This window comes from Limanda limanda, chromosome 6, assembly GCF_963576545.1.
Source record: "Limanda limanda chromosome 6, fLimLim1.1, whole genome shotgun sequence".
Taxonomy (NCBI): Eukaryota; Metazoa; Chordata; class Actinopteri; order Pleuronectiformes; family Pleuronectidae; genus Limanda; species Limanda limanda.
In genome coordinates, this window is record NC_083641.1 from 22,505,023 (window position 1) to 22,532,739 (window position 27,717).

General features: G+C 43.1%; 1 protein-coding gene across 1 annotated transcript in view; it reads right to left on the reverse strand.

Annotated features, from left to right (window-relative positions):
- Positions 1-2,070: 2,070 nt before the first annotated feature.
- Positions 2,071-27,717, reverse strand: part of traf4a (tnf receptor-associated factor 4a) — a 34,408-nt gene continuing 8,761 nt past the window's right edge. The window contains exons 2-7 of the mRNA XM_061072970.1: positions 10,926-10,977; positions 8,513-8,617; positions 8,175-8,336; positions 6,964-7,125; positions 5,915-6,070; positions 2,071-5,189 (exon numbers count right to left, since the gene is read on the reverse strand). Coding sequence (XP_060928953.1) covers positions 4,557-5,189; positions 5,915-6,070; positions 6,964-7,125; positions 8,175-8,336; positions 8,513-8,617; positions 10,926-10,977 — 1,270 coding nt within the window. The 3' untranslated portion in view covers positions 2,071-4,556. The remainder of the gene's footprint in view (positions 5,190-5,914; positions 6,071-6,963; positions 7,126-8,174; positions 8,337-8,512; positions 8,618-10,925; positions 10,978-27,717) is intronic.

The following is a 27,717-nucleotide window of genomic DNA, read 5'->3' on the forward strand; positions in this document are numbered from 1 at the left end:
AAAAGAGCTACAGCTTTTCTATCAGGAAAAAGTGATGTTAGCCAAAAGAATTTAACTTCTACATCTGTTAATAAAAATTGCATGAGATAACCTAAGATGAAACTTTATTGATCTACACACTAGGGAAAATTCATTCAAGAAGACATCAAGATTTTTTAGTTTTGGGTCAAAGTACTGAATAAACCTTTGTGCTCAACCAGTCGGCCTCCTGACAGGTGACTCGTCCGACTCGTGAGTAAACCTCTCCTCTGCAGCTCGGGTGTTTTCCACTGCTGTAGGACACCAACACACACTAATGTGCAGAGTGCAGCTCCCCCCCGCTTCAGTTCCCGCACTGTCAGGCAGAATTCTTCATCCTCAGTACGAGGCACGACAGCACGGCACCGCTTCATAAACCACAGCCTCTCTTTGATGTGTAGTGTTTTCTTATGGGCGAGGAAGGCCTCATGGGTTGGGCTCTTCCCCGCTTCCACCACCACCACCTCCTCCTTCTCAACCTCCTCCTCCTTTTTACTCAGCTGGCATCTAACTCTCAGCACACGTTGACCAAAGGTTGGGTGAGCTAACCAAGCAGGAACAGCTTTATTGTGTCCACAGTGTGCGTGAGATCGTGACTTCACCTGTAAATCATTTACCAAGCATTGGGAGGGTCATTTGAAAGAGAGAAAAGCCAAAGGGCAGTACTTTACACTGAGCTGCACATGGCTCTGCTCCGCATGGGAAACGCTGAGATTTCAAACAAGTAATTATCTGTTTCTATTTTCACCCTGCGTTGCCTCGGAGCAGCACAGGGCTGCTGGTTGTACGCCCTGTGCCAAGAAGTGTGTGGTTGTTAGTATGGCTTTTGGGTCCCATACACTTTAACTTCAGTCATTAACTTTTGGTAGGTGACTGTCCTGACCAGAGGACCCCTCCCTGAAATGAATGCTCCCCCTCACAGCAGGGGAAACTTAAAAACAGCTTGACTATTGGCAATATGCTCTGAACGCAGCAGCAGAGGAAAGTCTTGTATCCTTAGAACGGATCTTGTTTTGATATTTGAAAGGACAAAAATGCACTGAGAGATTTGTGATTACAGGTTTTTAAGAAGACCATCTAATGTACACTAAGTGGAAACGGGACTGTGGAGCGAGGGACCTCTCGCAGCCTTACGTTAAAAGCTCATTTTCCTCTTCCCCAAATCCGCCTACACTGAACATCATCCAAACTGCAAGCTAATGCAAACTGCTGGCATGGCTTCAAAGCAGTGCTGGGGTCTACTTCACTTCCTCTGCCCCCTTCTCCTTTTCTCCTTTGCTTCTCTGCATCTCGAGCGGAGACAGTGGAGACTTTCAGCTCCGGATCTCTGAGTGGGTGGTGAGGTGGAAATAAAGCAAATTAGCTCCTGTGAATTGATCAGATAGTGTGTATGGAACAAAAGCAGTGCCTCTTTGTGGAGTGGAGTACGTTACTGGTTTACATGAATGAAGGTGTGAATGTTAAGTTAAGTAATTAGCTGGTATTCAGCTGTAAAATACATCAAGAAAGGCCACAAAATCATCGTCTAGTATTTGGGAAATAGAAAAGAGTTTGTTGCTAGAGTTAAAAGGTACCTTGTGGTTACTTTTGTGTTTTTAAGGAAAAGTAGGCAATTCGATATTTGATGAAGTTTCCAACTGTCAATATAAATCAGTTTCCAAGAAAGAAAAAGAAAATTTGGGTTTGTAATGACTTTGATACAAACACACATGAAATATTGGTATCACTAACATTTAAACCCATATTAATGCCTTTTGTCCGCTGTTTTTCTTAAAAATATTTATCTACTTTACAGGCAAATCTCAGCTTATTTTAGGAAGTTTTAATAAAATGTACAAGGAATTAGTTGCAAAAGATGGAACCAGTAAAAACACACATTTACATGTCTGACAGTAGTTAACTATATAAGTTATATTGATGTGAAACCTTTAGTATTGATCATCAAAAAACAAAATCCAACACAAATGGGAAGATTGGACAAGTTTTGAATAGTTCATATGATGAACAAGGTTCAGAGTATCTGCTGTATAAAATGCCAACAGGTAGAACAACTATAATATATGGTATTTTATTTCAATGAAGAAATTGACAAGCACTCATCAGTCAACATATTAAAACATTTGTGCCGTATGTGCAAACCCACATGACGGCTCCTTAAAATAAATACTTTTAAGAGGAAATAATACAGACAGAATATGTGAGGCTCAAACCACACGGACAAACAAATTATCCAAATGTCCAAGAGACAAAAGGGTCTGAAAATTCCAAGTCAACCCGACTCTCCAACGAAAAGTGTTTGTATAAAACAGCTAGGTACTTTTAAAAATACAGAATCTTACAAAAAAGTTTATTTTTTTAATCTTCTCACTTCTTTAAATCACTGTAAAATATCAGCTGGTATTATGACAAGAAATCAGGAATTTGTCCATGTATAATAATAATAAAAAGACAGAATGTGCTTCTGCATTTTTACAAAGTATTCACATACATCATGAGTGTACTGTATCATCAACGTCCTGTGCTGCGATGGAGACGGGTGTGATGCACGGGGGGGCTTCTTCAAACCGACTTCCTCGTCACTGAGCAACAGAAGGTGCAGTCAGTCCCGAGACACCCACATATTTGCAGAGACCATTTCACAAACCGTCTTCTCGGACAGTTTCCGTGCACCGTCCATCCCCAGGCAACAATACACCTCACAGCCAAGTGTTCATTGTCTGTTTTCAGGTTACATTATCAAATGTGTTCACATTTTCTCCATATAAAAACAAAAAACCTTTAAAAAATCATTTCTCCTCAACAATTTGTCAACTTTCAAACTGTCCAAAAACAAAAGACAAAGTAGCCATCGATGGGAGAGGGTTTCAAGAATACAGGTTACAGTACAAAAACGTGGTCCAGGTGGTTGCACATGAAGCATGCATGTGTTTATGTCGCCCTGCTCACCCTCATGCGAAGACATACTGTATAAAAAGGCCACATGGCTTTTCCTTCACTATTAAATGCAAACGCGTTCTCCGACAACTGGCATCTTTGTCTGCTCCGCTCATCTAAAGATCGACGAAAGGTGCTTTTCTCTCCGACTCCTCGTCAATATGAAGTCTGTGTTTAGTGAGCGTTCTGCCACCAGACTGCAATCAATCGAACTCTTGGCAAGACAGCGAATAAGCGCATTTTAAATCAAATCATTTAAAATCAAATCCTTTTTAAAATGTGAAGTTACAGCCAGCAGGCATTTGGCTAGGGTTAGCTTAGCATAAAGACTGGATACAGAGAGAAACAGCTAGCATGGCTCTGTTCAAAGGTAACAGCATGTCTTAAGTACATTAGCTAACCTGTCATACCCTGTTAGTTGAATTTTTATAAAAACTACAGCAAGTTGGTTTTCAATGTATACGGAACAAACTATATGTGTTATTTAGGTAGCTTCAGTGGTACTATAATGGAGATTTTCCCTCCGTTTCTAGGCTTTATGCTACGCTAAGTTAAGATACGCTGAAACTACATTCATCAGGCATTTAGCTTAGCTTAGCATAAAGACAGGGAACGAAGAAGCAGCTAGCATGGCTCTGGCCAAAAGTAACAAATCGCTTCCTTCCAGCACCTCTAAGGTTCATTGGCTAACATGTTTTGCATTGTAAGTTGAGTTTGTATAAAAACCAAAACAACCAGCCTGTTGTCAGCGTGGGGGATGTATTCCAGTCGTTATGCTATGCTATGCTAATCTAAGATAAATGAAATGACTGCTTGCTGTAGCGCCAAATTTTAACAGACAAATACGATAGTGGTGTTGATCTTCTCATTTAACACTCATCCAAAAAAATGACTAATCATTCCTTTAAAAATACAAAAATCACCGAAACCCCCCCGCAACCTCACTCCTCCGAAAACATCGATTTATACGTCTGCGTGACCACAAACCTCACGAGTCGTCTTTACCAAGGGCTGTGTGTGTGTTAGGATCAGTGGGAGGATACTGTACGAGCATGTAAACAAAAGGCAGTTGGACTTGAGCATGAGTCTGCTGAGCTCCCTCTATACATCACTCCAGATAAAACAGGACGTCTCTAGCCAGCCTCGGACTTTCTCACTATTCTAAGTGCTGAGGCTCAGTGAAGCCAATCACCCTTAATTTATATCATTTTTTTCCCTCCATAATCTTTAACATCTGTACTGCAGAAATAACAACAAAAATATAACTTAAGATAAACTCTCTAGGCACTGTTTGATTTCCAAGGCTTTGTGTTGTAGACTGTGATAAAAGGTCAGCAAACAGATAAAAAAAGAAACAATAAAAAAAAAGGAAAGCAGAGAGTGATGGTTCTGCAGACCAAACACTTTATCCTCTGTGATACATCGAAGTCCTCTGAGTCAGCTCACACGGCCAAACAGACTCGCGTCCAGCTCGGTGGTAGAGAGGCTGTAAGGGCAGAAAGTATCTAAAGGGTGAGTGTATAGAAGATTTCAAGGTTAAGTGTCAGTTCCAGTCTTTAACCTGTCTTCCTCCTTCATAAAAGGAAAGAACAAAAGGTCAGATCTTAAGCCATTATCTTCTGGGGGATCTCTATCGAAGCCTTGATGAAGATGCAGTTGTCTCGGACGTAGTTCCTCTTCTTGATCTCTTCGTGCGAGATGAACTTGGGGTAGCCGAAGCCCAGGGTGCTCTCGTCCAGCGAGTTGCGGGTGCTGCTGGGTTTCTGGAAGTTCTTCCAGTTGGGGTCAGGGTTGAAGGTCTCGGTGATGTGCTGGGGTTTGGAGAGCGATGGGTCGCTCTGGTCCATGATGGAGAAAGTCACCTTGTAGGAGAAGGGCCACTCCAGCAGGCTGTCGTACTCTCCGGGCAGCACGCGGATGTAGACGGAGAGGTGGGAGCCCTCGCCGCTGCCGTTACCGTTCAGGAACGCAGACACCTGCAGCTTGTAGCCGTACCGGTGAGTGTAGAAGGGCGGGCTGAAGAACTCATGGTTGCTTCGGATTTTGGCCTCCTGAAGCTTGCGTGAGTAGTCGCTGAGTTTCCAGATGAGGACGCCATCGTGACTGACGGAAAGCTCCTCCATCTCCCTTCGCAGCTCCAGGATCTCCTGCCGCTGGCGACCCACCAGGTTACACATCATAGTCAGGTGAGCCTTAGTGGTGTCTTCCAGATGACGACCGATGGCCAGTTTGGGGCACTGCAGGAAAACAGCAGAGAGATTATGTAGAAACTGCTAAAACGGAGACCATAAACTATATGATTACATTTTGTCAAAATTACAAAATGATAAATCAGGCTAATTATTGTGTTTTCAGTGTATCTATGATGTGATATTTTGATTTGATTTGTATAAATGTACTTGTATTTCTTGATATCTGTAATATACAGTAAACAGCTGAATACTGCATCTATTTATGAATCTGCCGTTCTCTGAACATGATAAAGATGTGGACACGTGGATCACTGGATTTCATGATGAGGCTGCTGTTCAGGAAACATGTCTGTACCATCTGTAAATGTTACATGTCAAGCTTCCCAGATGCTTTGTAATTCTTAACAGAGCGCCGAGCTGAAAACACAGAGAATGATCTGCCGCTCTTCCTCGAGCATGTCCACATTTTCACAAATTGACGTCAGCTTCAAAAATAGACGGAAATGTGCAGTCAGACTACAGAAGTGTTGCTCTCATTAAAACAGAACCTACAGGCAGAGCACTGTGTGTTTTAAAGAGAGAGGAGAACCATTACTCTGGAAACAGAGAGCCAAGGATATGTTGGAAATATAAGGGGAAAAATGGTCGTAAACAACAAAGACAAACAGGCCTGGCAGGTGATTAACATTTATCAAAAGTAGCGTTAACATGAAACTTCGTCCAGAGGCAGATATTATCCTCTGAGGTTAAATAATGTAGATCAGTTTTACCCTGTGTTTGCAGCCGGCGTCTTTGAAGGGGCAGAGGACGAGTGCACTGCCGCAGTTGTCCTTCACGTGATTGGCCAGGTCCTCTCGGGCGATGTTGGGTGTCCCGCACTGGTTTGGGCACTGGACAGGAAACCGAGGGCAGTGGTACTGGTGGTTCTGTAGAGGAATCAGGGCCATTGTTTAAGTGACGGCGGGAATTTAGAAAAGTTCAAAAAAGCACGTGGTATAAAAATGAGAGGAAAAAATAAAAGAGCATGAAAAATAGAGAACAGCTGATCGTGCGGCGTGAAGCCACAGAAAATACTTGAACATTGCTGCCAATAACACATTCAAAACCTGATTATGAAATTAAACACTCAAAACAGAATTTGTTTTATTCTTGCTTCTCTAATGAAATGATTGGCTCCTTGCCATTTTTTAAGTAAACCGAGAAGCTGTGGGTGTTTTAGATTACTGCCTGAACAAAGAAAGCAATCTGAAGGGGTCACCTCCTGGGAGATTGCAATGGCCTATTTTCTAATCTATTTTCTGATGTTGTAAGGAATGAAATGATTCATCAAGAAAATAGTCAGCAGATTAATCAATATTCAACTCATCTTGATTAATAAATGAATCATTTAGGCTGTAAATCAATGAAAAATATCCATCCCAGTTTCTCTATACAAAAGGTTGTGATATTCAGTGCTGCAAATTTGTTCGAAAAAAGCAGAAACAAATCACTGGACTGTGACAAAAACTGCTTCAATAGAACGATTCAGATGACACGCGCTTAAAACACTACGTCCAAGACAGAGTTATTATATCTTGGCATCTTTAAATGTGAGGGGGGGGGGAGTGACACTGAGTGCTCAGCCTCTGGCCAGATGTGTGCAGAGGCAGATGTGAGCTCACATACAGACAGCGGAGCACCAGCTCACACTAACCTCCAGCTGCCACAGGACAGAGACACCATGACTCATGGGAATTACAACCAAGTAATTTCACTTATAAGACTGTGAATAATCTGTGAATTTGGTTAGTTTCTGATTGTAAAACTGTGTGAAACTGACCTGGATTGTGTCAAAGACAAACTCCTTGCCACAGTACTTGCAGGGCTGCGTGCGTTTGGGACACTCGGCCAGGCTGTGCTGGGACAGCAGCCGACGCATCATCCTCGCCCCGCACTTGTTCTCACAGTAAACGCTCTCCTGAGGACACACACCTGTGTGGTTCTGGGAAAGAAAAGAGAAGTGATTACGATTTGGAGAAACAAATACTATCGGTACAGCGGCTGTTTGCACAAATTAAGTTTCTATTATTCAGCTTTCATCGTGCAAAACAGAATTTTCTAACAAAATATATAGTTCTTGGAAAAATCAACAAAAGTACATAAACGATCTGTATTCCTTATCAAAAATGAGTTGAGAAACACTTTTAAATCGGAAAACATGACACCAGCATGGAAAAGGACATGACACGTACCACTGTTCTTAAAATGTTCATTATCATATTTATTTTTGTTGAAACAACTAAAACTATTTATTTTGATTTAGTTTTGTTAATTTGTTCATATGAATTTGTTAAGACAAAGTATCGACAATAGTGTCACTTTAGTATTGTGGTCAAAACTGCTGAAAGAATTACTTGATTAACTGATCATCAGATTTTAATCGGACCCCATTTCGAGTTTCATTTTTATTAATTAAGTAAAGTCATGTTTTTTTTCAAAGCCACCAACTATCCTTCAATGCCACAATTTGTTTCTTTTTTCATGTTTTATATTATCTTTGGGTTTTGTGGAAGGAAAACGTTAAACATCAACCTTTTCCTTTTTCTCTATAGACTAAATAAAGATTGATTCATGAGATAATGGATCTGAATGAAAAACATTAACGTGAATTTCCAGTGTGAAAGCCAAAAGGTGGATTAATGCCCTGTAAGTGTGTGTAGAGGGAGACCACGAGGGCCAGAGTAAACAGAGGAGGGCCAGGTTGGTAAAAAATGACTGAAGGGTTCGTGAGGCGACTCTGAGGAAAACACATTCAGTATGAAAGAGCCAGTCAAAGCTTCTTTCCTTCTGTCAACATGTTCTATTTCAAAATAGGCCAACACTCTGAAAACACTGACACGCGTGCGTTAGACCTTCCTGCTGTTTTTCACAAAGGCAGCTTTCATATAGGCACGGAAATGATGAGGCGTCACTCTCAGTTATGTACGTCAAGCTCCTGCTGGGTCCCAACGGGAATAAAAAAGAATAAAAACAGGTGGAGTAGGTGTTTACCTCGTAGGCTTCCCCGGTAAACTCGCTGCCACAGAACTCGCACTTGACCTTGCGCTTGGGGCAGTCGTGCTGCAGGTGGTCGGGCAGGTCGCGGCGCGTCAGCTTGACGGAGCAGCGGTTGGGGCAGGGAATCACATTGAAGGCGCAGGTGGAGAAGTGGCCCTGAGGGAGAGACAAACGACAAAGCCGCGATGTGTCATCAAACTTGCACAAACACACGACCACATGTTAGGCGCTGTGCCAGGCTGTTGCCAGAAAACAACAAGGTGAGAGGAGGTGAGGGAGGGGGCAGCACATCAGAGGGTTTGACGATGAGAGAGCACATAGAAGCTTCTCACCTGCAGCTGCTTCATCTGGCCGGTCCAGCGGCAGCCTTCCTCACTGTGGATGCACCGGATAGGCAGAGCCAGGATCTGCTGCTCTAGCTCTGGATCCGGGTAGATCTGTGGAGGAAGAGCAGGATGAGGTCAGTATGGGAGATGATCCTGTCAATTTAGATCAGCTGTAACACTGTAACATGGATCCTTCAAACAGCACAGACATGTATAAATGCTATAGTCTAATTAAAAACCTGCATTTCCAAGTAAAAAATCTTCTCCTCCTTAAGCTAAATAAGTGTTGCTGGATTAACAGAAAATTCATAAAACTGTTTGAATTGTTTCAAGGATTAGGTTGGAAATATTCTAAATTTTTGTTATTGTTACCAAATCTCATTAACAGGCCAAAACCGATAATGAACTGATCCTATTAATATGTATTAATAAGAATTTCCTGTGTATCCAAAGCATGTTACATCTGATATTAAACAGACTCTCCTTTTAAACCTGTGCTGTTTCCTTCATTATGATAAACATGGTGACTGTCATTTATTTTGAGTCAACCCCACATATTAATCCACAGCTGAAAGTAGTTCCTAAAGAAATTAACTCTTATTTGGCTCAAGTTTAATAGAAAACTGCAGTTTTAAGCAGTTTCAGAAAATTGTTCAACATTAAAAAGATAATAATAAATATTTCTCAATCTTCTGTTGGACAGTAGGAAAGACATACGGATTGACACATTGTTGGTTATTATATTTTCATGGGATTTGTTGATCGTATTCATCTCAAATTCATTGGTGTATCTCCAAAATAAAGATACACCAATGAGCATATAATTAGCATATTTTCCAAAACATTGAACTACCGCTCAACAATTTAACATATTGAGAACAGAATGTCATTGCACTGATAATGACTTGGGTTATGCGTTCATGGGACCTTTGAGAGAACGAGCGGTCACTGAGCAATGGGGATGAGTCAGTTTTCTGCCCAAACCCCCAAATCCTCCCCTCCAGTCCCCAGTCCTGAGGATTTATCGCTCTGCGTGGCGTCTCCATCCAGAGCTGCTGTCACATGAGCAGAGCGCTATAGTCAAACAAGAAAAGCCACTTCCTCCAAATGCCAAAACAGCCCTCTGAGCAAATAACAGCTCAGAAGCCGCTCGCCTGCGCTCACGTGCGTCTCTGCGGCGGCACACGGGAGGCGTCACCAGCAAATTAATGTGCATTTGGAATATCTTCTACAATTAAATACTTCCATTAATCATAGTTTGCAGCTGCTGTTCAGACAGAGAGCAAATAAGTGCATAAAACTACTTAAATATGCTCCACAAATGCTCTAATGCTCTTTAGTAAAGCACATATATCGCTACCATTAAAACGCATGCTTGGCTTCTGTTGCACGCCACATATACAGTAAGAACTGATGCCATCTCGCTGCCTAATCACATTCTTTGAGGAGAAACAGAGGGAGGAGGAAAATCCTTTAAAGCAAACTGAAACACTCACTCATTGTTCCAGTCTTGGAGTCTGTAGGGAGACTGCAATAATGACCTTTTAATAACTTAGTCCTAGCCAGAGCAGGGGGGGGGTTAAGCTCTTTGGAGTTCTAACTTGGGGGGTTTACTCGGTCTGCTTTAGCCTCTGTTAGTCCCACACTGCTACAACTAATACTACCACAGCAGCACGGTACAATCCTTTAATTACCACAACACACTTCTTCTGTTAGGTTTAGGTTGTGTTTGTGCATGTTTTGGAAGGACAGTGAGCCGAGAGCAGCATAATAACCCTGACAGAAGACCACCAGCGAGGGGTAATTTGCAGGCGACTTGGAGCCTGTGAGGACCTTGGTAAATAACAACGTCCGACAGGTGTGCCATCAGCACATCCTTTCCTGTGGAGCACCCCTGCTATTAGAGGCGCCTTCATCGCTTGCAGCGCAGCGTGCAGACCTGTGCTGATGTCCCGCTGAGCCTGATGAATCCCTGCGTTAATGTGTTCACAGCTCAATGGCTAATGCTGGCTTACGCTAATGACATTAAATGCTCAGTTTTATTTTAAAATTGTAAATTCAAAGTAACTATCCCAAAAATAGTTTTTGCTCTTGAAATCCCAGCTATGTCTAAATCTAATATTGCAGGATTATCTCAATGTAGCTCTTTGTGCTGCCTCCTCTGATCTACATCTGATTTGGGACACAGCTTTTGTGTTCAGTGCTAATTAAAACATTGCTAGCATGCTAAGAGGCTAAACTAAGAGAGTGAACATGGTACGTTAGCAAATTGATATCAGCATTTAGCTCAAAGCACAGCTGGGTGTCATAGAGCTATTAGCATGGATGTAGACAAGTGTTAGATAAATAAATCTGTGATTGGATGGATGGATGTTGTGAACAGTAACATCACATCAGTATGCTGGGTGTAATATCTTACCTTGGCATAGTCCAGCGGTAGCTGATCCTCTGGACACTTGAACACACCCTCACTGCAACAAAACAGAAAAAATAATTTTGTTATTAATGGAATCACTCAGAATAAAAGACTGCAGAAGAAAAACAATATACAATCATCTCTTCTGCGTGTTCAGCCATTTTTAAATCAGTGCTCAGTGAGATTTATATCCTTGTCCCTGACTGAACACAACCAGAACTAAAAGCCTCTTCTATGACAGTCTGTAAAACCAGTGCTGCTGTGTCCTCTTCAAACACACTCTTAATCTGAGGAGTTCTACGACTCATCATTCTGTGTGACGAACAAACACACACTCACAAGCACACGCTGCACAATAAAGTCAGATCTGTGAGTGACTGGCTGAAACGACTTTTTCATCTTCTTCTCTCTTAGAGGACACCTCGATCTGCACAGATTTTTATCCCTAAAGCAGAAAGAAAAAACTGTCGACTTCTATAGTTTCTTTCACAGCTTAGAGTGTTTGATTTTTTTGTCCTTGTTTCAGAGTCTAGATACGATTGTGCCAGTTTCAACAGGCTTCTGTCTTCCAGAGAATAAAGCAGTGTAAAGCTTGCCTTCATGCTTGAGGCTATTCCTCGGGATAAACAGATGAATTTGCTGATTTGCTATAGTGAGTGTGGGACAAAGTTTCTCGTCCTTTTTCTTAGTTCTTCCCTGCAGCAGTTGAACCAAAAAGAAAATCTAAACTCTTGTTTTAGTAAGGGGCGCTGTGTAGTCTTTGTGCTGCAGCAGAGATGTTCTCACTGGCCTGGTTTAGGGCCAAATTAGTTCCATGGCTCATTAGGGTAGCCCTCTCCCAGAAAGTCCCTACCCTAATGTCATCATTAAATATTCACACTTGTAAATAATAGAGGCAGCAGCCACGATGGGTGAGCTGCTACAAAGAGTCTGAGCTTCTGGCTGCACCGCAAACACATCCAGACCCACAAAGGTGAGTAGAAAAAATGAAAAGTCAAATTGGAGGTTTATCTCCTGGGATACCATTGAGCCATCTTGTTGTTTCAGGACCAGACGGGAACTCGTACACTGTCTTCTGTTCATGTTCTTCTACTTTGACCAATATCAACTGGTTCTCGCCTCTTCAGTGAGAAGATATGCTGCTTTTCCCAGTTTTATGTGAATGTAAACAAATCTAAAAAATACATTCACGACACTATTTATCTAGATATGGATTATCATCACTAAATCTGCAAATATTTGCTCAATTAAGAAACAGTTTGCACAAGGAAATGTCAACACGGCGCAGAATAATGCATGTAAAAGCCTCTGGAAAACACACAGACATGGACAAACAATATGACTAAATATAAATTAACCGCACTCTTTGTATCTCACATGAAATCTACTGAAGCCAGGGACAGCAAGGATGCACAGACACGTGCTTTGTCTAGAAGTCACAAGCCCCGAGGCTCGATCTGACCTCACGTGCAGAGAGGGCCTCCAGAACCCCGACCATGTCTAAATTATGTTTAGACTAATTAAGGGACGCCAGTGTGCAAACACTAAGAATTTGCCTCTTGGTGTTTTAGTTTGGTTCGCTTCAGTGTCACCTGACCGCGGCTCCCAGAGGCACAGGGACATGTGACAGGGCAGCAGTGCATGTGTGTGCCTCGCCCCGTCTACCCAGCTGCTGTGGAACCAAGGAGTATGCCAAAGGAGGAGGGGGGGGTTGAAGCAGAGTTTAGGCCTGAGGGGGAGGGAGCGTTGATGAAAGAGGGGGGGGTGTGAGGAGGGAGGTTAATGCATGACGAGACGGCGGTAATTCTCCTCCATTAGGGTCACTGTGTCAGCAGGGAGCTGGAGACCAATTAACAAGCCACGACGGGCTGTAAAAGAGGGTCAATCGATGGGAGCCCAGTCAGCATCACATGTGTAGTGTGGAATCATTCTGCTTTCAGACAAGCACTGAACTCCGCAGCTCCTCCATGTTCTCTCCGGAGGACGTGCACGTGGGAACGCAAATGTCCGAATGTGATGCTTCACAGTCTCTGCGGTCTATCTCCGCCTGGCCTCCTAGCGTCATGTGGGTTCATAATAATCAACGTAGCATGTGACGTCATTACGCATTCTAGCGACTTTTAGCTACATTTCAGAGAGCCATTAGCTACTTCTGGTGCGATCTTTTTCCCAACACTGAAGAGATATTCGCAGTGGAGTTAATACGTCACTTCCTGCCTCTGTCTGCTTCGCTCAGCTGCTCCAGCTCTCGCCTGAATAACGTAGACGATTTGTTGATGTTGTGAACGCGTCTGTGCAGAAAACCTCCCGCTGTGTTGTGTATGTGTGAAAGGTGAATTCTGGGTAAACTCCGCAGCCAATTCTCCAGATCGTACCCACAGGTCATGTCTTAAAACGGCTTCACGGTACTCAGCACCATCACCGAGGAACCGTCTCACTGTTCGAGAAGTAAAGAGGGCGCCGACTGCAGCAGTGAGAGGTGATGGGAAGCGACAGGCTCTCAGCTCCAGATAGGGGGACAGCCAGAGGCCCCCGTCCAGCTCGGGCCCCGGATCTGATGCACAGAGAGGCAGACAGGCGAAAAGAGCCGAGTCACAGACTGTCAGGATAATTCATTCCCTGGTCGCAGAGTAGCTCCCGCAGCCACACATTCATGTGTTCGTCCCCACTGCTGCTAACACCACGCCACTGCCTCCACCGCTCGCGTGACTCCAACTCGCTGCCGCTTCGTGACAGCACATTAGCAGTGAAAGGTGAGGCCGATGAGAAACACAGATCCAGTCCAATTCCATCCTTCTTCACCCACTAACAATTTATCTGACTCGTGAGGACTTTTTAGGTGAGAGGACAGAACATGGATCACAATAACTGAATATCACAAATTTTAATGATTGATTAATCTAATAAATACATTTTTGTTTGGTCTCAAAACGTCAGAAAACATCAGTAAAGATATGCAAGACCCAACATAATCAACACACTACGCTATGAATGTTAGCATGCTAAGGTTAGCGTCTAGCTTACTAGCACTGTTGCCACTTGATAAAATGATTAATTATCAAATTGTTATAGCCCATTTAACTTTCATATAGACAACAGAGTAATCTTCTGTGACAACAGCTGAACAGAAAACCGATAAAAATTCAGTTTTACATGGGAAAAAAACTGGATATTTTTGAGTTTGGAGGCATTTAGAGTTAAGAGGTTCGTGAGTAGATAAGGCTCAGCCCTGATACAGTTAGTTAAAGATAAACAAAGTTGTTACACAAAGCTCAAAGGAAAAAATCCTCTATGTAAACCCCCACATGTGGGAACTTGCAGTTGGCCTCTTTTCGAAAAGGAGTTTCTCACAAATGCTTGTCTACCACAGATCTCTGGCTGCAGTTCACACCCTAGTCAATGATAATCCAGGGCGAGAGGCTGATGAACTGCTGTTTCTGTGTCTGTCACAGCGGAGCAGCTTAAGACCGGACAGCCTACACAGTATAATGCAATCACCTCATTAAAATTTCATTGCCTCCTTGTGTCTTGCTCATACCGTGAGAGCAGCGGCGGCTCTACAGCTGCTCCGCCGCGGACACCATCATGTGTAAACCACCTCGAACTCACTGTCAGACAAGGGTACAAACATGACCACATTGTGTTGACTTGAAAGAAAACACATGTGGACCTCTGCAGGTGAATCGCAGCTACTATTCGGACCCGTCACTGCTCTGGACCCTAAATCCCTCTCCCCTCTAATTGCCTCCTCTCCTCCCTGTCCTCAAATATTCTTTTCAGGAGCAGATTAAACCCGCCGTCCATTCATGCAGCTGATACCACGAGGACAGCCGTCACAACATGCCTCGTCACGCTGTGCCCGGCTCCTGACAGGCAGACGGTGAGACGCACAAATCCCTCAGGTTTAATCTCGCTGGTGCACAGCGGAGGGGTGGTTTTCAGGCGACAGCCACCGGGCTGCAGGCCACACAGTGAGGACATGTTGTTGACAGGTCTCCTCCTCTCAAAGCACGACCACTGAGCGACCTTGAAACCTAACAGAGAGACTCCTAAACAAACCTTCCTGTGTTTGCATTTAGCGAGCGGGGCTTTTCGAGACACACTAAACAAACTGAATCGAAAGCATGAGGAGCGGTGGGGAGTACGAGTGACTGCGGCACACTCTAAACAGACCCGTGTCCCACCAGGTGTTTTTCTCATCGACTCAAATAGCAGAGGGATCCTTGAGTGAACTCCCTGCTTATCTCCCCCCGTAGCTCCCTACCAGCCTTTGTGTTCATCCTCGTGCTAAACCCTTTTGTCTTTTCAAGTCATAAACGAAGATTAACGTTTATATATATGCAAACAAACCCTTAAATTCCACCAGTGCCCTCTGTTCAGGCTCTCGGTCTCACATACAAAAACGTCTCCTCTCAGGAAGTTGGCAGAAAACAGGAATTATGTTTCATCTCCGATAAGAGTTTCTATAATCCCTCAAATCCATCTGGTTTGGGGTTTATGTCTTTAAGACTGCGTGCAGTCATGACTTCCTGCTTCTGAGCCAACTATTCTGAACACTAATGAGAGCAGATAGTAAAAAGACATTGTAGAGTGTGTGAGGGATATTTTTCCATATTTATCAGTCTGTGATGTCCTACATACTTAATGTTGCTTCTCGGTCAAAACGAGACACTTATTTTACATTTAGTGCTTGTAGATGGATTTTTTTACCTTTAGACATATATACACAAGCTGTTTCCCCCCATTCCCAGTCTTTGTGCTAAGCTAAACTAACTGCTACACAGACTATGTTCCAGTTTCCCACTTGAGATGTTATGTTTATATTTGAGATAACAGTGATTAATGAAGCCCAACTGAAACCACGTCAACAGATGTATTTGAACCCAAACGCTTTATAAACTCAAATAAATAGTTACTCATTGTAGAAGAATACTTCTACGCAAACTGGCAATTAGTGTAGAAGTAATTAGTGTATTTCACTGGTCTTTACTGAGATTAAAATTATATAGGATGTGCGACGTGGGTCACTTTAATTATGGAAACTTCACAAAAGACAAAGCACAATCTTTTTCCAAAGATTTAATAGTTCATTTTTCCGAGCAGTCTCTGGAGCTGTCTGACCACAACCCACAATTTGTCTTAATTTCTTCCAAATGTAAATATCTGCTTAGAGGCAGCAGAAATGAAGGCAGTTCTGTTGTGCACAGCAATTTGGGACAATAAGACGAACAGTACGCAAGAAAGAACATTATAGGCACACGAAAAAAAAACGTTGCTAATAGCCCCTATAGATTGTGCAACTTCTTCCACCTCCCTAAAAAAAGACTTTCTCCTGCCAGCAGAACAATAAAGCAGCAGAAGGTGTTGTAGCTGCAGAATCTCTCCCTCTCCTCCTCATGACTGTCTGGATTAACGCCCACATGTGAGCAGACCAAAGAGGGCCCCCCCCTAAATGAGGTAAACAAGGTCGAGTGACAAGGCTGGAGCTTCCACCTGTGCAACCCGATATGCCGTGAGCGCAGAGCCCCCTTCGCCCACGGCTGATCTGGCTTTGAGCCGGGCTCTCCGCAGCCCTATTATTTGTCTGAAAAGGGAGGAGCAGGTCTTACTTTCCCAGAGAGCGTGATGACACACCGGCCCACAGGTGGATCTGCTGCTCCTCCACAGACTATCTTTGTGGGACGTTCACACTGAGAGATGCTGTGACAGCTGCTTGTGTGGGATTGAATACCTACAAGATAAGCTGTCCATATCTGGGGTTTGCTGGAGATTATATTGCACAAGCTCACTGACGTTTTGTGGGAACATCTTCCTCAGCTTCGTCTCATAAGAGCGTGTGAAGAGACGAGGTGAAATCTCAATTGTTGAAAACTGTATTGTCATCTATACACTTTATTTGTTAATTGCTTATCAGTCAAAACATCTGTCCACTTGCCCTGTAAACAAAGTTATGAATCTCACCGGATATGGGACTTGTTTTTGTATTAATACTTGTTCTACCAGCATCCTGCACAGAATTTTTTTGAAGTCTAAATTATGGTAACTTTCCTTTCTATGGGGATTTTATAGAGTTAATGGAGGTTATTTTCTGTGTTTTTAATCATGTTCTTATCTGCTCTTTCGGTTTTAATTATATTATTAATAATTTACCACATTTCATTTGCTATTTGATCCAAGGCAGGCTTCAGAAAGTCTATACATTTGGGTCAAACTGAAATAATTGTTCATAAAAATGATCCGAAAAGGACAGAAAAACAAATCCAAACTTCAAATGTGTATTCTATTCCGATGAGAATCAAAACCTGACAATATGTTTTTTTAACAGTAACTGGTTTGTTGAAGTCGGCGTTGGACACCTGTCCAGAACATGACACCTGTAAAATCCCATGTGATTTTCTCTGCTGGTCACTAACAGCCACTGGCAGCTGTTTCTTATGAAGTAACAATGGCTGACAGTTTGCAGGTCATGGTCATCAACGGGACAGAAATAAATTACATCTGACTCAGTGTCGAGACGACCTAAACAGACAGGCGGAAAATTGTTACCGCTTCCGATGGCGATTACACTTATCGGTGTAAATCAAGCAGAGCTAAACTCGTACACGCAGTTTGAAATCCATAGTTTACGTTTCTTTAACCAGAGAAAAAAAGACATGTATTTGTTGAGTTGCTTTGCCAAAGCAGGAAAAAAAAATATGATGCAAGTGGAAGAAAGGCACTACTACGAGAGAGAGTGTCTGTGAGTGGGTGGATGTCTGGCCTCTTTCCCTGGCTTCTTCTCCAGCAACCCATGTAACACTCACTGGGACCAAATGTGGACTTGGACAGAAAAACCCATTAGAGGATGGTTTTACGATGAGCTGCACTGACACTACCTACACAGACCTGAACAAAAGAACATGGATTTTACTATTGCTCTGGGATTTTGCTCTGTTGTAATATTCCCATGTGAAATTCTTCATAACCACACAACCTCTGTTAGATCTGGGCTGTGAGGACACCTGAGGCCAGCTCGACTCGTCATCACTTATGTAATGATATTCATTTCTCCTTGCAGTTCACCTCACCATGCTGACATTTGTGAGGGCGGGCCATCTGTGAGCCAGCCCACACGGTTATAAAGCTTCCAAAGGTTAATAAAACCTCCGTTAGTTTTTCTTAAATGTCAGTTTTGCAGTACTGCAGCCTGTACATTGAGTAATATTACTGCATACTGTACAGTGTGTTGTTTTACGACTGACTTTATATAGATCCTAACTTTAATTTCCGTGTTAATTTCCATTTAAAAGAGTCCAGAATATTATTTCTTGTCTGCAATAACGTGTGCCAATAAGATATAGACCCAAAAAGATGACATAAAACAAACAGATATGTTAATTGTGTAATAAGCCTGTTGCCATATATGCTTCGGCGCTAAAATTACCTCTCTACATGAAAGCAGATCCACATTTCCTGGACGGAAATATCTTCTTACTTTTATGTTTAGGTGAAATCAGCCATTCAGTTTGAATTTACGAGCAATTAGTCGATGATTCATCAAACTGCCAGAGGTGCAGCAGTGACACACTGTAAAGGAAAGAGCCACCTGCCAGAGGACGAGCTGGCAAAGAAAAAAAGAGAGCGGGAGGAAGGGAAGAGGGAGGAAGGATGGATGAATAGATGAAGGGAGGGTCATAGGGAGGATGAGCAGCCATCTGCAGGCTGAACACAAGCCTGCGAGATGCCATAATCCATCCTTAAGTGTGAGAGAAGGGGAAACAGTTCCTACAAGTATTTATAATCCCCCCCCCCTCTGCACTCCTCCTTCAGTCTCCTTCCATCAGTCTAATCGGGCTTTGACATAGAGTCTCTCTTGGGGAGGGGAGGGTTACAACATGAAATCGTAACCCGGCTCCTTTAGTTTGTTTCCATAGATTTTACCAGTTTGGAGCAAACTTCCTCTGGACTTCACCTCAACTGCACCTGGAATAATATGAGTTTAAAGGAATAGTTACACAGATGGAATACACTAAATGTGTATTTCTCAAAATTCTAGATATTCCTACATTTCAGAAAGTATTACATTATTTCTTCTCAAGTTATGAGAGTAAAAGATTTGAAAAATTAACATTCTAGTAAACAAGCAGCTAGTTGTAAATGTGGCTTAATCCCAGTAAATACCTCTCCCTCAACATATGTTTATTTTTACTCGTGTCTTCTACAGATACAAAAATATCATGTGATAATTAGTGAGCTTTATAGGTGTTTTTTCTCATCATCAAAATCTTCTGATCCCGACACATGTTCCTAAATTGCTGACCTATTCCTCTCACACCCTGTTAAAAAGACTTAAGATCCTCAGGGGGTTATGGATTTTTGTCGTATAGTTTTGCAGTTTCAAACCTCTGGAGAATGTTTTGTACTGAGCATAAAACAGCAGATGTAATAGAATTTCGTGGGATCTTTTGTTTTCCTGGTCGATGTTATCCCTCAAATTACACCCTGTATGCAGAAGGTAGAGGAAAATCAATCCACTTTCATTAACTGCTGCTGATCTGGGTGCAGGCTGGGTGGGGGGGGGTGGGTGGAGAAAAGGCCTGTCCCATCAATTGCATCGAGAGCCGAGCTCATGCACGCACAAGTGGCGTCACCCTCATCCACACAGTAAACAGTGGGGGGAAAAAGAGAGAGAGAGAGAGAGACCACCAAAACAGAGGCGTACGCACACGCACGAGGGCCCGACGCCGCGGACATGAAAGCAAAGCACGCGCTTGAAAGGAGCAGCCTCGCGTTTGATCTGGTTGAAGGGCGGTTTGTGGGGGGGGCGGGATGGGTGGAGGACTGCGCCCGGAGATCAATGAAAGTCCTGAGCTTTAACATGTCGCACATGTGGGAAGAACCTACCGGTCTGTGTGAGGAAAGTGCTAAAAGCTGCTGTCAAGGTTGCAGTAGGTGTGAAACGCCCCAATCTCCATTTTACTACCCGCTGTCACACGTTGGTGAAGACTCAGTGTTATTCGGCAACTTCAGGCCAAACGGAGGCAGCATACGTGCTATAAATTTCTCCAGACGCGGGTGATTTTTAGCCGTGTTAATCACAGATGGCTGGTCTAATTTTAGCTCAGCTTCCGAGGGCAGATTTCTGCTCCGAAGGGGGGGATCCGCAGCGGCTGGCTGCGAGGAGCTGCCGCGCTGCCACACTAATCCTCTCCAATGCCTGCACTGGACGGAAGGGACCCGAGTTTGCCAAGGAATTGCCTGGCCTATTAAAAGAAGGGCCACCTGCCAACTGTATGCATATGGCACCGGAAAGGCAGTGGTAGACACAGTCGCCTCATTTTCCTTCAAACAGCATTAATGAATCAGCGATCGGAGTCACAATCATCAAGAAGCACAGCGTGAAATCGTCGCGCTGATACAGATTAAGTGCGGAAGCAGCAGTGCACTTCAGGCTATTGTACGAGCCATCTATCAGAGTGAGAGGAGGGGAGATGTGCATTTTCAATCAGCGTGTGAATTCTGCCATAATAATTAACGTGTGTCATTTAGAGATCAGAAAGTTGCTTTAGCTCAGATGTTTAATTTTCATTTCTGGCATCCTCTGTTTTGAATTTACACAATTATTTGCCTTTTCTCAACCATTTACTTCAAACTTGATATGAATTAAAACTAGGGCTGCAAATAAATATCACGATTATTTCAAAGTTTTACCTCAATTACGATCAATGAGCGATTATTCTATGCAGCTATGGAAGCACCACTAATCTGCTTATATACAAGAAAGCATATTTCCCAAAGTGTAGAGGAATTTCTTTAAATTACAGTATTTCAAATCTTCTTATAAACTCCTTAACAAGCTCACATATGGTTGGTCGGAGGCCAGAATGAGGTTAGGAGGTTAATTCCCTGCAAATCCAAGGATAAGCATATTCTCTGCCATAAAGCATATCTGTTTGAACACACTTCTCTGGTTATTATAGTTCTCATACTGCAGGAGCTGAGAAATCAGTGCTTCATATAAACAGCAGAGTCACACAAGATTTAAATTTATGTTTCTGTTTAAGCATCCGGAGCGAAGGGTGCAACCCTGAAATATGAAACCTCCGTCAGTCGTGACTGGATTGAGATTTAATGGAGTGTTTCTATGATCCTCCTTCGCAGAAATAAAGCCTAAGAAAAAACTCCAGACACACAATCCCACCAGGCTTTCGCGTTAAAAAGCCATTAAAATTCAAAAAAGGATTTTACATCCACAGGTTTCATGCTCCGTTAACCAATAAGACGCAGTGTATGAGGTCATCCCATTGTAGGATCATTCACAAGCCGTTACCCAAATTAAGCGGTTCCGATTTCAGCGTGAATTAAGTATCTGGATGCTTTTTTATGTCAGTCTCAGCTCCTGTGAAGGGGAATGTACCAATGGTGTGTCAGCTGCTCCGAACGGCAACAACCTCCTCTTGCTCTCTGTGGTGGAGTTTGTTTTATGACTTCCAGAACCGCCAAGATCTGTTTCAGGCAGCCCAGAAGCCAAGAGGGACAGTTTCTCTTTAAAGAGAATTTACTCCACACTTGGCCACCAGAGCCGGGACATTAATCAGAGGCCACTTAGAGGTAAAGTTTTACGATTTAGCACCTATAGACACATGAGCTCAAGGTTTCGGGACAGGAGAGGGACGAGACGCTGCTTTGCATGCTCTCGTCGTTAATCAGATTTTATGCAAATGGTAAGCAGAATACTTCAGATCGTTCGTTTATGGAGTCGACGCTCAATACCGAAGCCCACAGCAGACAAGAGGACTTTTGTTTCTGACGTGCAAAGAACTACTGAGCCTCAGAGAGACAAAGCTCTCATCGCCCTTCAATTAAAACCGCTCTTTTATTGCAGTGTGATTGTCACTGCTTTGAAAGGAAGTGGAGAAGAAGTGAGCATGAAAACAAGATGAGGAGAAAACAAAACAATATATATGGGTTAAAAATGGGGTCAGTAAGACTTTGAGAGCGTCAAGTGATGATTGTTGTTGTGAATCATATTTTTTCGTAAACTTTTATACAAATACATGGGGAATTCAAGTTTGTTCAAAATAAGACAGTGGTGATGTAAAAAGAAGAATAAATTATAAGATCAGAAACAAACAACAAACAAGTGTGAATCTGAGCGTCCAAAGTCCCCACATCGTCTTTGATAATGTAATGACAACTTATGAAGTTTGACCTTGTTTTTACAGCAGCATCTGAGTGGACGGTGACAATCCAATCACAAAGCAGAGCTAAACTGTCCAATCAGAGGGCAGACGGCTGGTCTTGTTTGAATACACACACAGCACATCCGAAGGATTTGTCATGGAAGAGCCCATTGTTGTACATATACTGAAAATCTAATGCTCATTCAGGCATCAGATCCACCTGCTTCCTGACTGGAACTGTGCTTTGTAATTGGATAGTCGTTGTCCAATCACACGTAAAGACGGGGTCACAATCTGCACTTGTAACTTGAGCGTCGCCGTTTGGGAACTTAAAGCGTTTCGTGGTTTTACAGCTTTAACTTGTGCACAGATGTTCACAGAATCACCTCTTTGTGTAACATTACCACTCATATCATTCTTTCAATCATAAATACCCAATTTGAACCGTAACTGACATTTTAACAAACTATCAAGCCTCCAAATAGCAAAAATTCACCAATATCAGTCCTCTAAAGATGCTTGATTTTTATCAGGAAAATAGTGCAAATGTCACATTGTTAAAAGTCCTGGATCTGCCCCATTTCTCCAGATCCTCACCAACATGTAATGGGTTCTTTCTTGGCCCTTGTCTCATCCTCCCACCAAATTTCATTGAAATCAGTTCAGTGGACTTTGCATAAACCTGCTGACAATCAAACCAACCCAACCAAACCTTCTAACAATAACAGAATTCTTATATCAGATTATTTTATCTAAGTCATACATTTGCCCTCCCTTCCTCTATGAGCGGCCGGGGCAGGTGGGCAGCGCAGATTATCCCCCCGACCAGTCGCGTCTTAAAACGGACAACAGAGCTTTAAATTAACCTCCACCTGTTCTCCGTGTGAACCCCAAAAGGAAACCCAACAACCTGAGATTATTAAAAACTTTAATCTGTCTAAACAAAAGGTTTTCAGAAGTACAACGAACTGCTGGTGACACCAGGAGGAAAGAAAAGCTCTTCCGTCGTTGTCTGCCCCCCCCCCCCCCGTCCTTCACAGATAAGTACTCCACTCCATGCACACACCTCTCGAGTTGACCTGCTATGTGTGCCCGAGATAGCAGGTGTGGGTAAACCATTATCAGCTTTTCCCCCGTGAGGGAGTTATTTTGGTCCGATCCCACAAGAACACCTTTGGAAAAAAATGTGCAATGCCCTCAGTGACATATCCATTAATTAGCACGAGGCGGCGGTGAGGTTCAATTCCACCGGATCACGAAGCGTAAAAGAGCGGAGAAGTGGTTTCCATGTGTCGACACAATGAGTCAACCTCAGAGATTGATTGTGGTAAACGCTGTGAAACTGATAAGAGTGTCGAGGCGAACTTAAGACGGTGCAGGGTGGAGATGGGATGATGATTTGGATTTTCCCATTATCGCTGCAGAGCGCGGGAGGCGTGAGTCTGATGTGTCATGAGTCACTTGTTTTCTCTCAGGCAGGAAAAAAACGACAAACTTTTTCCCTCTCTGCTTCGTCTTCACTCCTTTCCTATAGATGCCGTTTACCTCGCTGTCTTTTCCTTGCGGATTTAAAATTACATAATATGGATTTCTGCTTCAGGACCATTTGCATTTTTGCCGTGAAATCCAGACGGTGAAAAGCTTCTTTTCCTAATTTGTCTACGAGCTGATTTGGGTTTGTGAGGTGTGCACATCACTGGCAGTGACAAATTTAGGCCCTGCGCTTTAGTGTCCATGGTAACTGGGAAGGTGAGGGCTTTAGAGGTGTGTGTGTGTGGGGGGGGGGGGGGACAGAGGGAGCAGTCGACAGACAGTGAACACACACAGACACACACACACAGACATACACACACAGACATGCACCGATTCACAAAAATAATAAACAGTCGGTGCCCCCTGCTCTTATTATCAGGCGCTATGATCACATCGCAGACGTGCTGTGGCTCCTGTTTGTGTTTATCGGTCTGAATCTGTGCAGAGTACATGTAGATAGAATCCACAGAAACACAGTCACCGCCCCCGGCCCAAACATGCCCCCCCCTGCGACTGTAGACCACCCCGAGCCGCTCCTCCTGCACTCGTCCACTTCTCAGCTTTGCGGATGCAATTTCTTTGTTCGGCGAGGCGAGGTGCTGACGTCAGATCGCCTCCTTTGTTTCAGAACGCCGCAGCTGCATTGTTCTTCTAGCATTAATTCCTCAACCTGCTGCTGTTGCCGGGAGCAACAATGAGATAAATGACAAGATTTTTCAATCACCGCATAAAAAAGAGCAGAGGAGGGAGTAAGGAGACGATCCGGCGACAGATAGAGATGTCACACGCTCCTCGTAGGAGTGAACCATTTGAGGGAGAAGTGAAAAAAAAAAAAAAAAAAAAGCAATTTTCTTTTTGTCAACTAAATCATAAACTGCAACAGTCCGGGCAGTTTTCATGTTTTCTTTAAGGTGTACGTTTTCAAACATGTACATGGGATAAGTGTATATGACTTATCTTTAAGTAGGTAAAGCTGAAAGGATTAGCTATTTGAATAATAGATTTAACATAATTGAACCATAAATTGTAGTTTATTCTATCTTCTCAGTTGGTAACACCTAATACTTCTCGTTGTCTTCTATGAATATTTTAGACAAAACAAGTAATTTGAAAAACTGTTGGAAATTGTGATTCTATTTTTAGCCCCAATAATCTAGAAAACTGATATTCAGATAAATCAATTACACAAATAATCACTACTTGCTCAGTCATCTTCCAGCAGAGTCATTTCAATGGTTTCGAGAGGGTTTTGAAAAAAGCGCCTCCTCCTCCTGAAAGACTCGACTGAATGATGCATCCGGACGTGCACCGAGCAGAGTGACTTCCTTCACCGGGATCAATAGCTGGTCTGTGCACAGGGAGGAAGAGGGCGGTGCAGAGTGTTAACGCCGTGTTGACATATCTGAAAATGAGTCGCGAGTGAGAACCTGAGACTTAACACTAGGGAGTTCATGTACTTGACAGAGCCATTGAGCTGTTTGGTTAAAGGACCACCACAGTAAACAGACGAGGAGAGAGAGAGAGATGGAGGAGTCCTGACAGGAAGGAAGGGCTGAGGGGGCAACTGGGCACTGACCTTAACGTTAATGGGGCCCCTGTGGATAAATGACGATAATTCAGAGTGTGTTCGCTTCAAGTGAGGAGCTTAACTGCTCTGCCAACACCTGTTCAGCTCCACAGAGGAGCCTTTCACTCGGGACAGGTGCCTCGGCAGCCAGCCGCCCACTTCCCCTCGCTCCCAGCTGCTCGTCTTTCAGGCCTCGGACTCGGATTCCTCACGTGCCTTCCTGTCAGCTCGCCGACCGCTGCAGCAGCCACTCAGCTGCCGGCTCCCAGAGACAACAGCCCAACACAAACAAGGCCTCTCATCGCATCTCACATCGAGTCAACCTGAGGGGAAAATACCCCTTCATCTGCGGGTTGTTGTCTAAGTGGTGTATTCTGCATATTTGTGCACTGAAAACACCTCTATGAATAAAAACAAGATCATTTGGATCAGCAGTTGACTCATTTTCAAGAGATATGAACACAACTCATTTCTCAGATCATATGACCTCATTTCCTAACTCTCCTAAATAGTTATCTCCAAAACCGCCCATTTTAGGACCAAGAAAAACTCCAGATTGTCATATTTGAGAAGCCTGTAGTTGCCACATTAATGATGGCCAAGTTGATTTATAGACAAATCTTGTAAGAGGAAATATTGGTATGTAATATGTCAAAAAAATATATATAAATGTATAAAATATTAAGGTCAGTTTATCATCAGAAGCATTCCCTGTTAGTTTGACTGACTGTCTGCATAGATTAAGTGTCTTCACCCTGCTCTGGGGCCGAGTGTGACACAATTCAGAAAAATAAAAATCATCAGGCTGGAAGAATTTCTGTGGGAGATTGAACATGTGTGTGTTGCTGCATGTATGCGCGTGCACACACACACACACACGCGCGCACACACACACACACACAGTCTGAGCTTATTCAGTGACCTGTGCACAAAACAAACTGACTGAAGAAGAGGTGGGGGTGGGGGGGTTCAATTAGTGCTATAGCAAGCAAAGCGCAGGCAAACCCAGACTGAAAAGGTTCTGAACCGTGTCTCGTACCGTACAAATATCTGCAGTTAAACCCTTGAATGTTAATTTACACCTAATTACAAGTCTCCCTAACCTCTGGAGGAGCCTCACGTGGTCCGTGGCGTGAACAGGGGGAAGGCATGCGTCAGTTATGATAAACATACCTTTATCTAAGCTGTTTCACATAGCATGCATTCCCGGGCATGTGTAAGCACTAGCCATGCTTTGCAGATCTATGCCAACTGGCCGCGGTCCAGCAGCAGGGCTGGGTTTTGGATTTTGGCGGTTGAGTCCCAGCATGCTTGCTGTGAGCAGAGCAAGGTGCTTCGCTGCATAGCTGGAATGTTTTCCATCTTTGTGTGGCCCGAAAGGCTGGGATCCATTTTAAAAGGAGCTCTTATAGGAGGAGGGCAAGTCCAGACATGTCTATAACCAGATCTTATTGGTTTATATTCACAAACACTCTCAGATAATCAGAGCTGGCATTTAGTTCTTGATTTAGGGAGTTTAATATAAATCAAACTAATGGCCAGTTAGAGTAGAGTTAAACCCAGACACTTTACTTTCTGGACTTTAACCAATGTTGTCATTAGAGGGATTTCCCGGAGCCCAATCAGAGATATTTAATTGTCTTGTTTTGTCAGTAACTTGTCCAGTCAAATCAGATTTATTTAAAAAGCACATTAGAAAACAACTGGAGCTGAGGGCTTTGCTATCAGGGCAAAGGAGAAGAGCAGAATATAATCTAAATCTATGCTATACATGTAAAGTTTACATTGGATAATAATCCATGACATGAGTCATCTCTCCAGCCAGAGTGTTCGAAGTGCTAAGTGGTTCATTAATTGTTGGTTCTTGTCCTGTCAAACTTGTTTTGAACTAATAGAACAGCTACAGACACAAGAACATTTTAATGCAGGTCTACTCTAAGTCCGGGGGTGAACTGAATGTGTAAAATCACATCAATAATATTACAATATTTTAAATCGAATGATTTTAATGTAATTACCTAAATATATACATATGTACACATTAAATAAAGTAAAAAATATAAAATGTTTATATCCACAACCAGATATACAGAGCAACACCCAAACCATAGCTGGCTTTAACTATCCAGGGGTCCCTTTTTGAACATTTGATGTGAGGACCATAATAAGACCGATGATTTAGCTGGCTGCCGGGCCTGTCTTCATATTGTGCTGACTCACGTGGATTAAATTCCCTAACAAACATGCTATTAGTTAAATTACCGAACTCTAAATAGACAGGAGGTGAATGTGGGAGTTTCGGCCCTTGGGGTTGGGTGGGTGGATGAGGAGCCTTTCCCCTTCAGTAATCCAGCTTCGTGAGCTCATCTCTTCAAATGGAACACGAAGTCGAACGGTAATTGCAGTAATTTGAAGTTGTTCTCTGCGAGTGACTCAGGTGTGTTGAAGTTGAGTCATGGCTTTAAAAAACTTTCCCTGAACCACAAATTGCCTTTTTATAAATCGACCGCAGAGCAGTGAAAAGACGTCATGT